At 45.2% G+C, this 12,023-nt stretch overlaps 1 protein-coding gene and 1 long non-coding RNA gene across 8 annotated transcripts in view; one reads left to right on the forward strand and one right to left on the reverse strand.

Annotated features, from left to right (window-relative positions):
- The first annotated feature begins 1,124 nt into the window (after positions 1-1,124).
- The window catches only part of CA5B (carbonic anhydrase 5B), a 30,721-nt gene continuing 19,822 nt past the window's right edge, over positions 1,125-12,023 (forward strand). Inside the window, exons 1-3 of one of the 7 annotated variants that reach the window (XM_057537795.1) lie at positions 1,470-1,529; positions 2,692-2,815; positions 5,229-5,415. In XM_057537795.1, coding sequence (XP_057393778.1) covers positions 5,274-5,415 — 142 coding nt within the window. In that variant the 5' untranslated portion in view covers positions 1,470-1,529; positions 2,692-2,815; positions 5,229-5,273. Of the gene's footprint in view, positions 1,199-1,285; positions 1,530-1,847; positions 1,913-2,691; positions 2,816-2,835; positions 3,460-5,163; positions 5,416-12,023 lie in introns of those variants that run through there. The other 6 variants (XM_007182961.2, XM_057537797.1, XM_007182959.2 and 3 more) reach the window with 6 other exon arrangements.
- LOC130706350 (uncharacterized) overlaps positions 9,913-12,023 on the reverse strand; it is a 28,304-nt gene continuing 26,193 nt past the window's right edge. Inside the window, exon 4 of the long non-coding RNA XR_009006605.1 lies at positions 9,913-10,246. This is a non-coding gene — a long non-coding RNA (uncharacterized LOC130706350). The remainder of the gene's footprint in view (positions 10,247-12,023) is intronic.

The raw sequence follows: 12,023 nt of genomic DNA on the forward strand, positions 1-12,023 counted from the left end.
CCGCGATGAAGAGTGGCCCCCGCTTGCCACAACCAGAGAAAGCCCTCGCACAGAAATGAAGACCCAACACAGACAAAAATAAATAAATAAATTAAAAAAAAAAAAAAAAAAGGAGACCAGCACTTACCAAGTCCTTTTCCACCTATAACCGACCCCCTTACCACATCTTCCCTTTCTCATCAATTCTTGTCCCATCCAAACCCAAGCTGGGGAACTTCAGGCTATAAGCTCCTTGAAGTTTGTCTTGTCACTGGAACATAGTACTCCATAAATATGACTTCAATGAATGAACAACTGAATGGCTAATGGAAAGTGCCCTTCCCCTAGGAGTGCCCACTCAGAGGTTTCTGGACAGGAAAAAATAAATAAATAAAGCTGGTAATAATCTCTTCACTTTTTTCCTGTGGACCCAGAATTGTAAATGGAGACAGTAAAGAAAATTAATCTCAAAGTAGGGGGCCAGAAGCAGAAATCTAAGTGTGGTGTTGTCTCCACAGGTCCTAGACAGCAGGGCACTAGGTACCTAAAAAAGTCGTCTGAAGGAGACATCCATCAGGAAGTAGAGGAGTGCGCTTACTCCATGCAGCCGGCTAGCATTTAAAGTCGGCTGGGAAGCTGGTAGGAACACAGTTCCAGTTGGTCCTCAGTTACGTTTCCTATCCGGTTTCTACTCTTGGAGTTGTGGTGTTTGGAACTGGGAGAAATATGAAGAAAATCCATTTTTAGGCGAGGAGCAGAGATCCGCAGGCTCGTCCCACCCCTATATACGCCACTAACATCTAGCTCCGAGACCTGGGCGACTTTCTCCTGAAATTCGTGAGCCCCGCCCGCTTCTCTGCGGCTTCCCAGGACCAGGCTCGGCCAGCAGAGGGAGAGCAGGAAGCGTGGACCAGGCCAGAGTCCAACCAGAAGGGGATGGCCTGGGAAACCAGGGAGTGGCCATGACGGAATGCAGGGAAATGCGCATGCGCGGAGTTAGCGTGATCAATGGGGACCTCAGGGTCGTACAGTGCGGCATGGGCGGAGCGCCGGGATTGGCCAGGACAGAGGGGAGTGGAATAAAGAGGGGATGGAATGTAACCCGGTCTTGAGGGGCGGGGTCTGGACACCGTGGGAAGGAGCGTCAGCGACGGCCACTTCGGGAGGGGCGTGGCCTAGGCGTAGCAGAGGCTTGACCTGAAAATGTGGGACTCAATCGGTGCGTAGCCGCTCGTAAAGGCAAGACAGGCTTAGTCGAGACTGCGGGAGAGGTGGGCAGAGGGCAGAGAAATTACCAGAGTGGAAAGCAGAGAAATGGGCACAAGAGAGGGGCGTGGGGTCAGCGAAACGAGCGTGGCCCAGAGGATAAGAAGAATGTGAAAGGACTCGGATCAGGGGCGTGGACGCCGATGAAGAGGCGGGGCCACGGAGTAGCGTATGGGACGGAAGTGACGTAACAGAAAGGAGGGCCCTGGTGTAGGCGCAGTGTAAGGACTTACCGTGAACGTGGGCGCGGCATGTCCGTGGGGGAGCGGCTCTACAGTTCTAAGGTGTGCAACAAAGATGGTCCGGCTCCAAGGAGGGGTGGGCCCACGGCGAGGCCAGGGGTGGGACCAAGTTAGCGCGCAGGCGCGTGACCGCGGCCGGAGGCCCGGAGCGATGGCAGCAGAGGCGTAGTCAGGATAGAGAGCAGGTGCAGAGCTGGGTGGAGAACAGGTTCGGGCTCCGACATGGGGAGCGTGGCCGGGGCGGGACTTTTAAGTTTCGTCGGGACGTGGGCCGGGCGCGCGCGGACGTGACGTGAATAAGCGAAATGACGTGTCCCTGCGTGAGGGGCGTGGCTAGGCACAAGGGGCGTGGCTAAGATGGCCGCGCGCATGAGCCTCTCGTCCCGGTAGCGAGCAGAGTGGTTCCCGCTCTGGGAAACGTTCGGGTAAAGTCCGGAGGCGATGTGGAGCGTGGGCAGCAGGGGAGCGTAGCTAGCAGAGAGAACAGGGATCCTCTCACACACACGATCACGCGCTGCAGTGGGCCCCGGAGCCGGGACAGCTGTTGGCCCCGCTAGGATGGCCACAGTCCCGGCGGGGCTTCTCTGTACGATGGGGGTAGGAGGCAGGGAGTCGCTCCATCTCTACTCTAATCCTGTTCCTCCGCTCTGAGGGTCACCAGAAAACTACACCCCCTTACGGTTTTGTGCATTTAAAGGTAGAATAGCTGTCCCAGAGAGTCTGGGAAGTAAGGGGGTTGCAGTTTCAGAAACCGAGGCGCATTAAACTGGATTCACTCATGTCTGCATTGTTGATTTTCTTCCTGGCTATACCAAGGGCTACGGACGGATTCACAACCACCCCCAGGGCAGGGGATCAGCAGTTACAGCATGTGGACAAATCTGAGTCTTCTCTACTCCTCAATTCTTTCTTCTATCCTTTTTCTTTTGTGCCCCGTCCTGGAGCTAGAGGGGAAGAACCTACCAAATACAGACGCTGTTGGTGGTTGTAATTCTTTGTGGCGTGAGCTGAAAGCTACTGCTCGGAGGATGCTGGAAAGTCGTTGTTATTAGTGTAATTCCCTCTTGTTTATTTTTGCTGAGAAAGCTTGAGAAATATGGGGAGATAATGAAGATGTGTACACCTTATGTTGGGTAGAGTTCATTCTCTGTCAACCACTGAAAACCACATTGCTTTCTGCTTCCCCTTTTTCCTTTGCTGACAGTCTGGTCATCACCACTCTGCTGCTTAAAAGTCTCGCTGGAATATGGAGAGAAGTTGGAAATCTCTGGTGAAAGAACCTTGTCCACACGCTACCCATAAGCTGCCCCTGCAGATCCCTCAGAACGGTCTCTGTTCTCAGCCTGCACTGAAGTCCACAGTGAACCAATGTTCCCCACCCCCATGCCCCCACTCTCCCTTCTGGGTCCTGATAAAGAGCTACACTGTTCTTGAGTATTTTGGAAATGAAAACCTTTCAACTTTCTAGGGCTTTCCTACTTCACTCAGAAATTCTAAACTCAGTACCAGGTCTGAAATGCACCTAAAGGCTGAAAGCAGCAAGGGCACCATTTCTGTGCCTCTGCACGCCTGCCCTGTTGTCCGTGGAGCCAGGCAAAAGGCTGCCACCACTCGTAGTTGGAAAACAATGAGTTCCTTTTGACTGAATATGAATATTGAGGAAATCTGATGGAAAGAGGGAAATGCATTTCATATCATTCCACTGGAGCAATTAGTGCGCTGGAGCAATTGCAGCACACTAAGCAATTATAGAAATGTAACCTTTGGCAACCCTATATTGGGATCATAGAGAAGAAGTGGGTGAGAGGAGGAGGCTGAACTTTCTCAGTCAAGACAAGGAAACATAACTTCTAATTTAAATTTCAGAGAATTGCAAAAACGCTGTCTTCCTTTCTAAATCAGAAGGCAAGAAAGTGAAGGGTCCATCTGATAAGAATCAAGGAATCTTTTTTCAACGCAACTGTAACCTTTAGTAGGTTTTTGTGCTTTGTTTTTTGTTTTTTTGGTGTTTTGCATAAGTACAAATGGCTTAACCAGGCAGAGTTGAAGAGCCAAGGCATTTAATAAATACACAATCTACAAGTGATTCTAAAAGGCTGTTAGAATCTGTTCATTCACACATTTCTGTCTGCAAAACAGCAGATAAGGACGGTGTAAGTAAAATCCAAGAGCATATATAATCAGTGATAGCAAAGGGCATGTAGCACAGAAAGCTTACCTTCCCTAGGGCCCATCCAGCTCATGGTCACACCTTTCCTGTGCCTATACAACAAAATATAACTTATTGAGAAAATGTATTCTACATTTATACGTTCCAGGATTCACCTGGGGCCTATTTAATAATGAGTATTAGTTTATTTTTAATGCTAAATTTTGCAGTTTATAGTCTAGGTGCAAATTCATAAATGTTTTTCTCATAAGCATCTTTCTTTCTGAAGCATATACCTGGACATTAATAATCTCACGTATTGTTACACGTATTGTAGCCTAGCATTAGCTAAATTAAGTTTCTTTCTATTAGGATTTCCCTGGAACCCTCCTTGCCCCTGACCTTCCATGCTCCATTCCTTCCTTGGTTGCCTTTGACCATTCCTTCTCCATGTCTTGGCCTCCTTAATCACTCCATTTTGTTGGTCTCTATACACCTGTTACCCCTGGGGGGAGGGGATTTTCCTTCTCTCTCTAGCCTCACAACCTCTCTTGCGCACCAGAGCTGCATTGCCAACTCTCCCTAGACCTTTCCTCTCGCCTGCCCCCTTGGCACCTCAAACCCAACAGAATTAGTAGTAAGAGTGCCATCTTTCCCTCCCTGCCAGCTCCTGTGCCGGGTTCTGTTTCTTTGTTCAGGGGTTCATCCTCGTTCTACCATGAGGTAGAATATTCTACCATATTCTCTCGCTTGGATTATTGGAATTTCATTTCAAACTCCACATGCCCAAATCTGAGCTGCTGATTTCCCACCCAAAACCTTTTCCACACATAGTCTTCCCATCTCAGTTCGTGGCAAGTCCATCCTTGCAGTTGTTTAGGCCAAGCATCTGCCAGTCATCTGTGACTGCTTTCTTTCACACCTTACGTGCTGTATCCCCAAGATACATCCAGTACCCAGCCACTTCTCACCACGTCCACTGTGACATCCTTAGTTCCAGCCCCTGGATTATCCTGAATGGGCTCCCTGCTTCTTTCTTCCATCCTGGTCAGTTTCCAGTAGGGCACCGTGAATGAGCTTTTAAAAATGTAAATCAGAGTATGTCCCTCCTCTACTCCGAAAACTCCATTGTGTTCCCATTTCTCTTAGAACAGTGGTTCCCAATCAGAGGTGATTCCCCTTCTCCAAGGGACATCTGCAATGCCTGGAGACATTTTTGGTTGTCACAAATGGAAGGAAGGTGCCACTGGTATCTAGTGGGTAGAGACCAAGGGTGCCGCTAAACATGCTACAGTGCAAAGACTAGTCCTTTACAACAGAGTTATCTGGTCAAAAATGTCAACAATGCCGAAGCTGAGAAACCCTGAGTTAGAGAAAGAGCCTTTACAATGGCCTGCATGTCTCCTTGATATGGCATCCACTACCTCTAGACCTCATCTCCTACCACCCTCTGCCTGGTTCACTCCACTCCTGCTGTATTTACCTCCCCCTCCCCCATACTAATAATCTGAATGATGTTTTCCACAGGATCGGCCACCTCTGTTGTTTGCGACTTTTCCTCCTCTGTCCTCCTTTTGCCTCTGGGTTATTAGGTTCCTGCAAGTTACTTGGGAGCTGATCAAGACTTCAAGCTAAAGATGGTGATGATGAGTTGCCTGAGGGTCATTCTTCAAGCCTCTCCATGCAAGGCGCTGTGGAGAAGGTTCCAGATTCCGAGGTCCATGCTAGCAAGGCCCTGCAGCCTCTACACCTGCACGTACAAAACCCGGAACGGAGCCTGTGAGTACATGGCTGCCTGGAGAGAGCAGAAGCCTGGTTGTTTCCTAACAGTCACGTGTGTTGAGTGTCTGCAGCTCTGTTGTCAGTGGCATTCCAGGCTGGGATTGGATGCCTTGAGAACTGTGAGGATAACCCATTATTCCTCTATTTGTTCAAATATAGAAAGCCTTTTTCTCCCCGAGCTTTATTGAGATATAACTGACCTAAGTCTATGGTGTACATCATGATGATTTGATACACGTACATACTGTGAAATGATTACCACGGTACCATGTGGAAAGGTGTTTTCTTCACCAATTTTAACTTGTTAAAATGATGTCATGCACAAATAGGTCAAAGAAGTCCCAAGTTTCAAATACTTTGAACCTGTTCTTTATTGTTTTTTGTTAGCAATTGTCTTTTTACTAAAATTGATCCACGGACTGCAAATTATTTCTGTGAGTCTGAACACTCTGGAATTTGCATATCCATGTTTGCAAGCAGTTCAGTAGCTTCATACTCTGGACTATTCTGTCCCTCGTTACAAATTGCGGAAGAGTTGCCTCTAGCTGAGCAGCTCGCCAGTGAGTGTTCCGCTGTGAACCCAGCAGATCAAGTGAGGCAGCAGATGGTCCTCCCTGACGCCACGGCGCTACTGCCGTGGGCGTGGGTCGTCCTGTGCTGCCGGGGTGGACTGTGCACTGCAGGTGCCACATGGCATCCCTAAGTGTCCCCCGGGGGCCAGATAACCCTGGTGCAGAACCCCTGCGACGATCGGAGAGGATAATGTGTGTGTTGGTGGAGACATGAGTTTAATGAAATGGTTAAGCATATCTGCTAAATGGTTATATATTTCCACCATTCACAGTGAATTCACACAGAGTTTTCCAGTGTTGGTTTGCTTCCAGATTCTAGCTTTCTCAACTTTTCCTCCTTGGGTTTACTCTCTTTGACCCTATTTTGCACATTAAAAAAGGAGTTTATTAGTAATGCTAATCTAGCTAAATCTATTACCTTGAAACTGCTTCATAAATATATTTTTACTGTAAGTTTATTTTGTTTCCTCCGATATTGACTGTGTTCTCATTAAACTGAACTGGTCTGAGTCATAATAAATTTCTGGTTGCTGGGTGCGGCTTCCTACCATCAGGCCCACATCCTACCCGGACTGGCTTATTCTCAACACTGGCACTTTGTGGTCTAAGGCTTAACATGGAAAAAAGTAGTCATATTTATCTAGTTACTAATAAAAAGTTTTTTTTTTAACAGAAAGTTGAAAGTTAAGGGTCTAAAATCCAATATGCTCATGTCTTTAGAATAGTTTGCTCCTAGGAAATTCCCTGGCGGTTCAGTGGTTAGGACTCCACGCTTTCACTGCTGAGGGCCGGGGTTGCATCCCTGGCTGGGGAACTAAAATCTTATAAGCCGCGTGGTGCAGCCAAGAAAAAAAAAAAAGATAGATTAGTTTGCTCCTTTCGGTGCTGACAAAAACAAAAAGTGGTAGTGACTTAGGGATGAGGGGCTTCCCTTGATTAATTTCCCACATCAGATGTTCTTGTTTGTAGGTTACTAAGACATACAGATGACAGACATGATTTGGTTTTGCTTTTGGTGTTTATACTGTTCCTCCTTGTTTCACCCAGGATAATATTTGGTCTTTGCTGTCCTGGGCCACTGAGCATGTCCTGTTTGGATATCCTGGTTCCTCATCTGTTTAGCTGTAAGGACAGTACTCATTGTTTCTGGAAGCTCAGTACCCCAGTATACACTTGTGAGCAAGGATGACCCCAAATTGCTGAGGGATAGAAAAGACAATGTTCAAAGTCCTTAGCTAGCGCCTGCCACACAGTGAGAACCTGGTGTTGGCAGCTACCTCTAGAACCACAGTCGTTATCATCATCACCATCTTCATCACTGTCATATGCTCAGCACCTCCCTCAGATGTCTGACCATTGTTAGGATCCGGGAGCAGAGTAGGGAGTGACTGAAGAAGGAGGCTGTGGCGAATTTAGAAGCAGCATTTCACTGGGGCCTGTGCCCTGTGCTCTACCTTCACTGTCCCCCTCCCCAGGTAATCACTGGTGTCAACTTAAACTGCTGTTTGCTGTGATCTCAAGTTGCACACAGTAAATGTTGACAGTCCTAACCCTGCGGACTGATAATATGATAAAATAAAGATAAAATCCTATACCCGTTACCCAAGATGAAAAAATTAATTTCACTTCATGTATCATCTACTGAAATTTAGCCTAATTGTCACAGAAAAAAAATTTAGGGTCAGAGTAGATCGGAAAACAAAACTCAACAGTAAGAAAATCCAATTAAAAAATGGATCAAAGACCTTAACAGACACCTCATCAAAGAAGACATACAGATGGCAAATAAGCATATGAAAAGATGCTCCACATCATATATCATCAGCAAAATCCAAGTTAAATAATCATGAGACATCAAAACACACCTATTAGAACGGCCAAAATCCAGAACCCTGACAACATCAAATGCTGACAAGGATATGGAGCAACAGGAACTCTCATTTACTGCTGGTGGGAATGTAAAATGGTACAGCCACTTTGGAAGACAGTTTGGTAGTTTCTTTCAAAACTAAATATACTCTTACCATACAATCCATCAATCAATACTCCTTGGTATCTACCCAAAGTTGTTGAAAACACGTCCACGCAAAAACCTGCACACAGATGTTTATAGCAGCTTTATTCACAATTGCCAAAATTGGAAGCAGCCAAGATGTCCTTCAGTATGTGAATGGATAAATAAATAGTGGTACATCCAAACACTGGAATATTATTCAGCACTAATAAGAAAGCTATCAAAGCATGAAAAAACATGGAGACAACTTAAATGCATATACTAAGTGAGAGAAGCCAATCTGAGAAGGCTACATACTGTATAATCCCAACTATATGACATTCTGGAAAAGCAAAATTATGGAGACAGTATAAAGATCAGTGGTTGTTAAGGATTGGGAGGAGGGAGGGATGAACAGGCAGAGCACAGAGGATTTTTAGGGCAGTGAAAATACTCTTTATGATACTATAATGAATGATACATGTCATTATACATTTGTCCAAACCCACAGAATGTACAACACCAAGAGTGAACCACAATGTCAACTATGGACTTTGGGTGATTCTGATGTGTCAGTGTAGGTTTGTCAATTGCAATAAAAGTAGCACTCTGACGGGGGATGTTGATAATGGGGGAGGCTATGCACGTGTGAGCATGGGCAGTATATAGGAAATCACTGTACCTTAAATAATAAAGTCTTTTAAAAATTAAGCATGAGACCTTAGACCATAAGAAAATAAATGTAATAATGTTAATTCTTAAATGAATGAAATATAAAGAATATCATCTAGAATGCAAATGGTACATATTTATTAATTGCTATTATTCCAATGATTCACGTTGTTCATGATCTCTGATTTTAGAAGGAAGAGAAAATTATTTTTAGGATAAATTGGAATAGAATGGTGCTGTATAAAAGGTAGGCACTAGACCCACATGGGTATTCACAAGTAAATTAAAATTCATTAAAATTTTAGAGCCGCAAATGCCTAGCACTTACCATACTGGCCATTTCCATCATCAGAGAAAGTTCTATTTTACAGCACTGATCTAATAATAACTGAACTGTGTTAGAAAGTTGTTCAGTTATTTCTTCAATTAATTTTGAAGGATACAAAGCCTGGAGAATAAGAGTATTAAAAAGCTTGTTTTGGGCTTCCCTGGTGGCACAGTGGTTAAGAATCTGCCTGCCAATGCAGGGGACACGGGTTCGAGCCCTGGTCCGGGAAGATCCCACTTGCTGCAGAGCAACTAAGCCCGTGCGTCACAACTACTGAGCCTGTGCTCTAGAGACTGCGAGCCACAACTACTGAGCCCGCATGCCACAACTACTGAAGCCTGTGCGCCTAGAGCCCGTGCTCCGCAACAAGAGAAGCCACCGCCATGAGAAGCCCGTGCACCACAACGAAGAGTAGCCCCCACTCACCGCAACTAGAGAAAGCCTGCGCACAGCAACGAAGACCCAATGCAGCCAAAAATAAAAATAAATAAATAGATTTTTTAAAAAATGAAAAAAAGCTTATTTTACAATGTTTTCACAAAGAAATCTGATAATCGCCAGATAATCCAGACTCAGGATGCCCCAGATTGAGTCTTTTCATTAACAGTTAGATAATCTTGAGAAACAATGGACCGATTAAGAGCCCTTTGGATTTATTTAACGACCTCAGGAGTATCTGCAGCTACAAGGAACTAACAAGTAGCCCTGAACTGACCACCAGGAAACGTGGGCCTTAAGTCTCCTGCACTGGTAACTGTATGTGATGGTGTGGTTACCTGGGCTCAGCATGAAAGTGCCTTTTACAACCCTGATGCTCTAACAAGGCAATTTGTGATTCTGTGACCATCCCCAACAAAGTCACATGGAGGGTCCCTGTGTATCCCATCACTGCAATAAGCCCTAGGCCTGCTAGGATGGTGTTCAATTTCATGAGGAAATAGCACATCTCAAGAAAAAGGATAGTACAGGGTAAGGCATAGGAGAAAAGGCTAACGAGAGTATAGAGCAACAATGTCCAGTAGATAAATGATGTGAGCCAAAAATACGAGCCATATTGGCAATTCTATATTTTCCGATAACCACATTTAAAAAACAACAAATAGTATGTCAATTACATCTCAATAAAACTGGGGGGAAACGGACTTTCCTGGTGGTCTACTGGTTAAGACTCCACGCTTCCACTGCAGGGGGCGCGGGTTCAATCCCAAGTCAGGAACTAAGGTCCCACATGCCCTGCTGCGCGGCCAAAAAGAAAACAAACAACTGGGGGAAAAAAAGAAGAAATAAATTTTATTCATTTGTGAAATTAATTCTACTAATATATCAAATATATAGGTGAAATACAGTATAGAGGGGAAATTAACTTTACAAATATATTTTATTTAACCCAGCATATACAAAATATATCTTGTCACTTTAAAATGAAGTGAATATAAGAATTATAAATGAACTATTTTACATTCTTTGTTTTGTATTAAGTCTTCAAAGTCCCTAGGTGTTTTACAGCACATCTCAATTTGAACTAGCCACACAGGGCGAGTGGCTACCATATTAGACAGTGCAGGTTCAGAGAGTAACAGCAGATGAAGGGATGCTTAATATAGTGTGGGGTTGTTAGGGAAGGGGCTTGAACTGACCTTGAGAGCCTGGTAGGGTTTTAAGAAATGAGAGAGAAACAGGCAGAGGCGATCTCCTGAACACAGGTGTTCTGGGGTAAACCTGCTTGCCTGGTTGGAGAGACTGTGAGTGTGAGGGAAGGGTAGAGAGCCTTGGCATGGACTTGTTTGCAGTATTCAGTGCCTCCTTTGTACCTGGTACCAAATTTGGCCCTGGGCTGTAGAAGAAGTGTAGGACACAAGCCCTTTGAGCAGATAAAGCAAATACACGTTACATGAGGAATGGTTGGGTGCTAAATGGTGTGAGAGTGAATGCAGTGTGAGTTCTGTAGAAGGAAAGATCAGAGTGGTTGGAGAAGATGTCAAGACCAGTTTGGGAAGATGGAGTAGAGAGGAGTGAGAGAGGAGGAGAAACAACCAAGGGATGTGGTATGAAGTGCGGGGCGGAGAGGCCTAAACTAGGCTGGTGGTCACGGGCAAGGCAAGGAAGAGACAAATTTGAAGGACGATTAAAGGAAAAATAATGTGATGATGAGCAGGGTAATAGGAAATAAAGATAAAAGGGGAATGTACCCTTCCCAGCGATGCTCTTTATCTCATACACTCAATCTGCAAGTGACTGAAAGGCAGCTCAGTTCTGGACAGCAGAAGTGGGGGAGGCAGATAGTTAAGCGTATTTGTGCATGGGAGGAGAACGAATTTTCCCTCTACCCTTCTAGATTCCTGGCTGAGACCTCTGGAATAAGGCAGATTAACAGGAGAAAAGCAAACAGGACTTTAATAACATGTATACCTCCTTGATGACACGGGAGAGACCCAGGAAAACAGTAACTGCTCCAGGTGGCCCTAGATACCACCTTCAATACCCGCTCCAGCTAAAAAGAAAAGAAGATGCTGGGGGAGGGGCATTATTGGAGGTGACCAGGAAAAGCACATTGAACAAGGGTAAGGCTGTTATGCAGATCTAAGTCCTGCATCCTCCACTGACGAGTTTCTGGTGATTTAGTCATCCTCCTCTTCCTGGTACAGAAAGGAAGACACCCTTACAAATGGAGATTTCCGCTGTAAATGTAAATTTCCCTTACAAACAGGTAACTTCCACTCTGTTACCACAGTTTCTCCTGTGTCTGCTGTTTCTCAAAACAATCAGCTCAAAATAATCCTTATGCCGAAGAGATGTATTTGGGGGTGGCATATTCGGCTCCCTTTCACCACCCCAAAATATGCCTCTTTGACAGACGGATTATTTTGAGCCGATTATTTTGAGACACTGCAGACACAAGAGAAGCTCTGGAAACAGAGTATAAATTACCAGTATTTTTGCAAGGTACATTTACATTAGAAAGGGGGTCTGCAGCAGGAAGAGAGCTATTACCAGAGATCACTTTTTCACCTGAGAGAACTTTCTTTAAACTTCGTTTAGG

Source organism: Balaenoptera acutorostrata, chromosome X (assembly GCF_949987535.1).
Source record: "Balaenoptera acutorostrata chromosome X, mBalAcu1.1, whole genome shotgun sequence".
Classification (NCBI taxonomy): Eukaryota; Metazoa; Chordata; class Mammalia; order Artiodactyla; family Balaenopteridae; genus Balaenoptera; species Balaenoptera acutorostrata.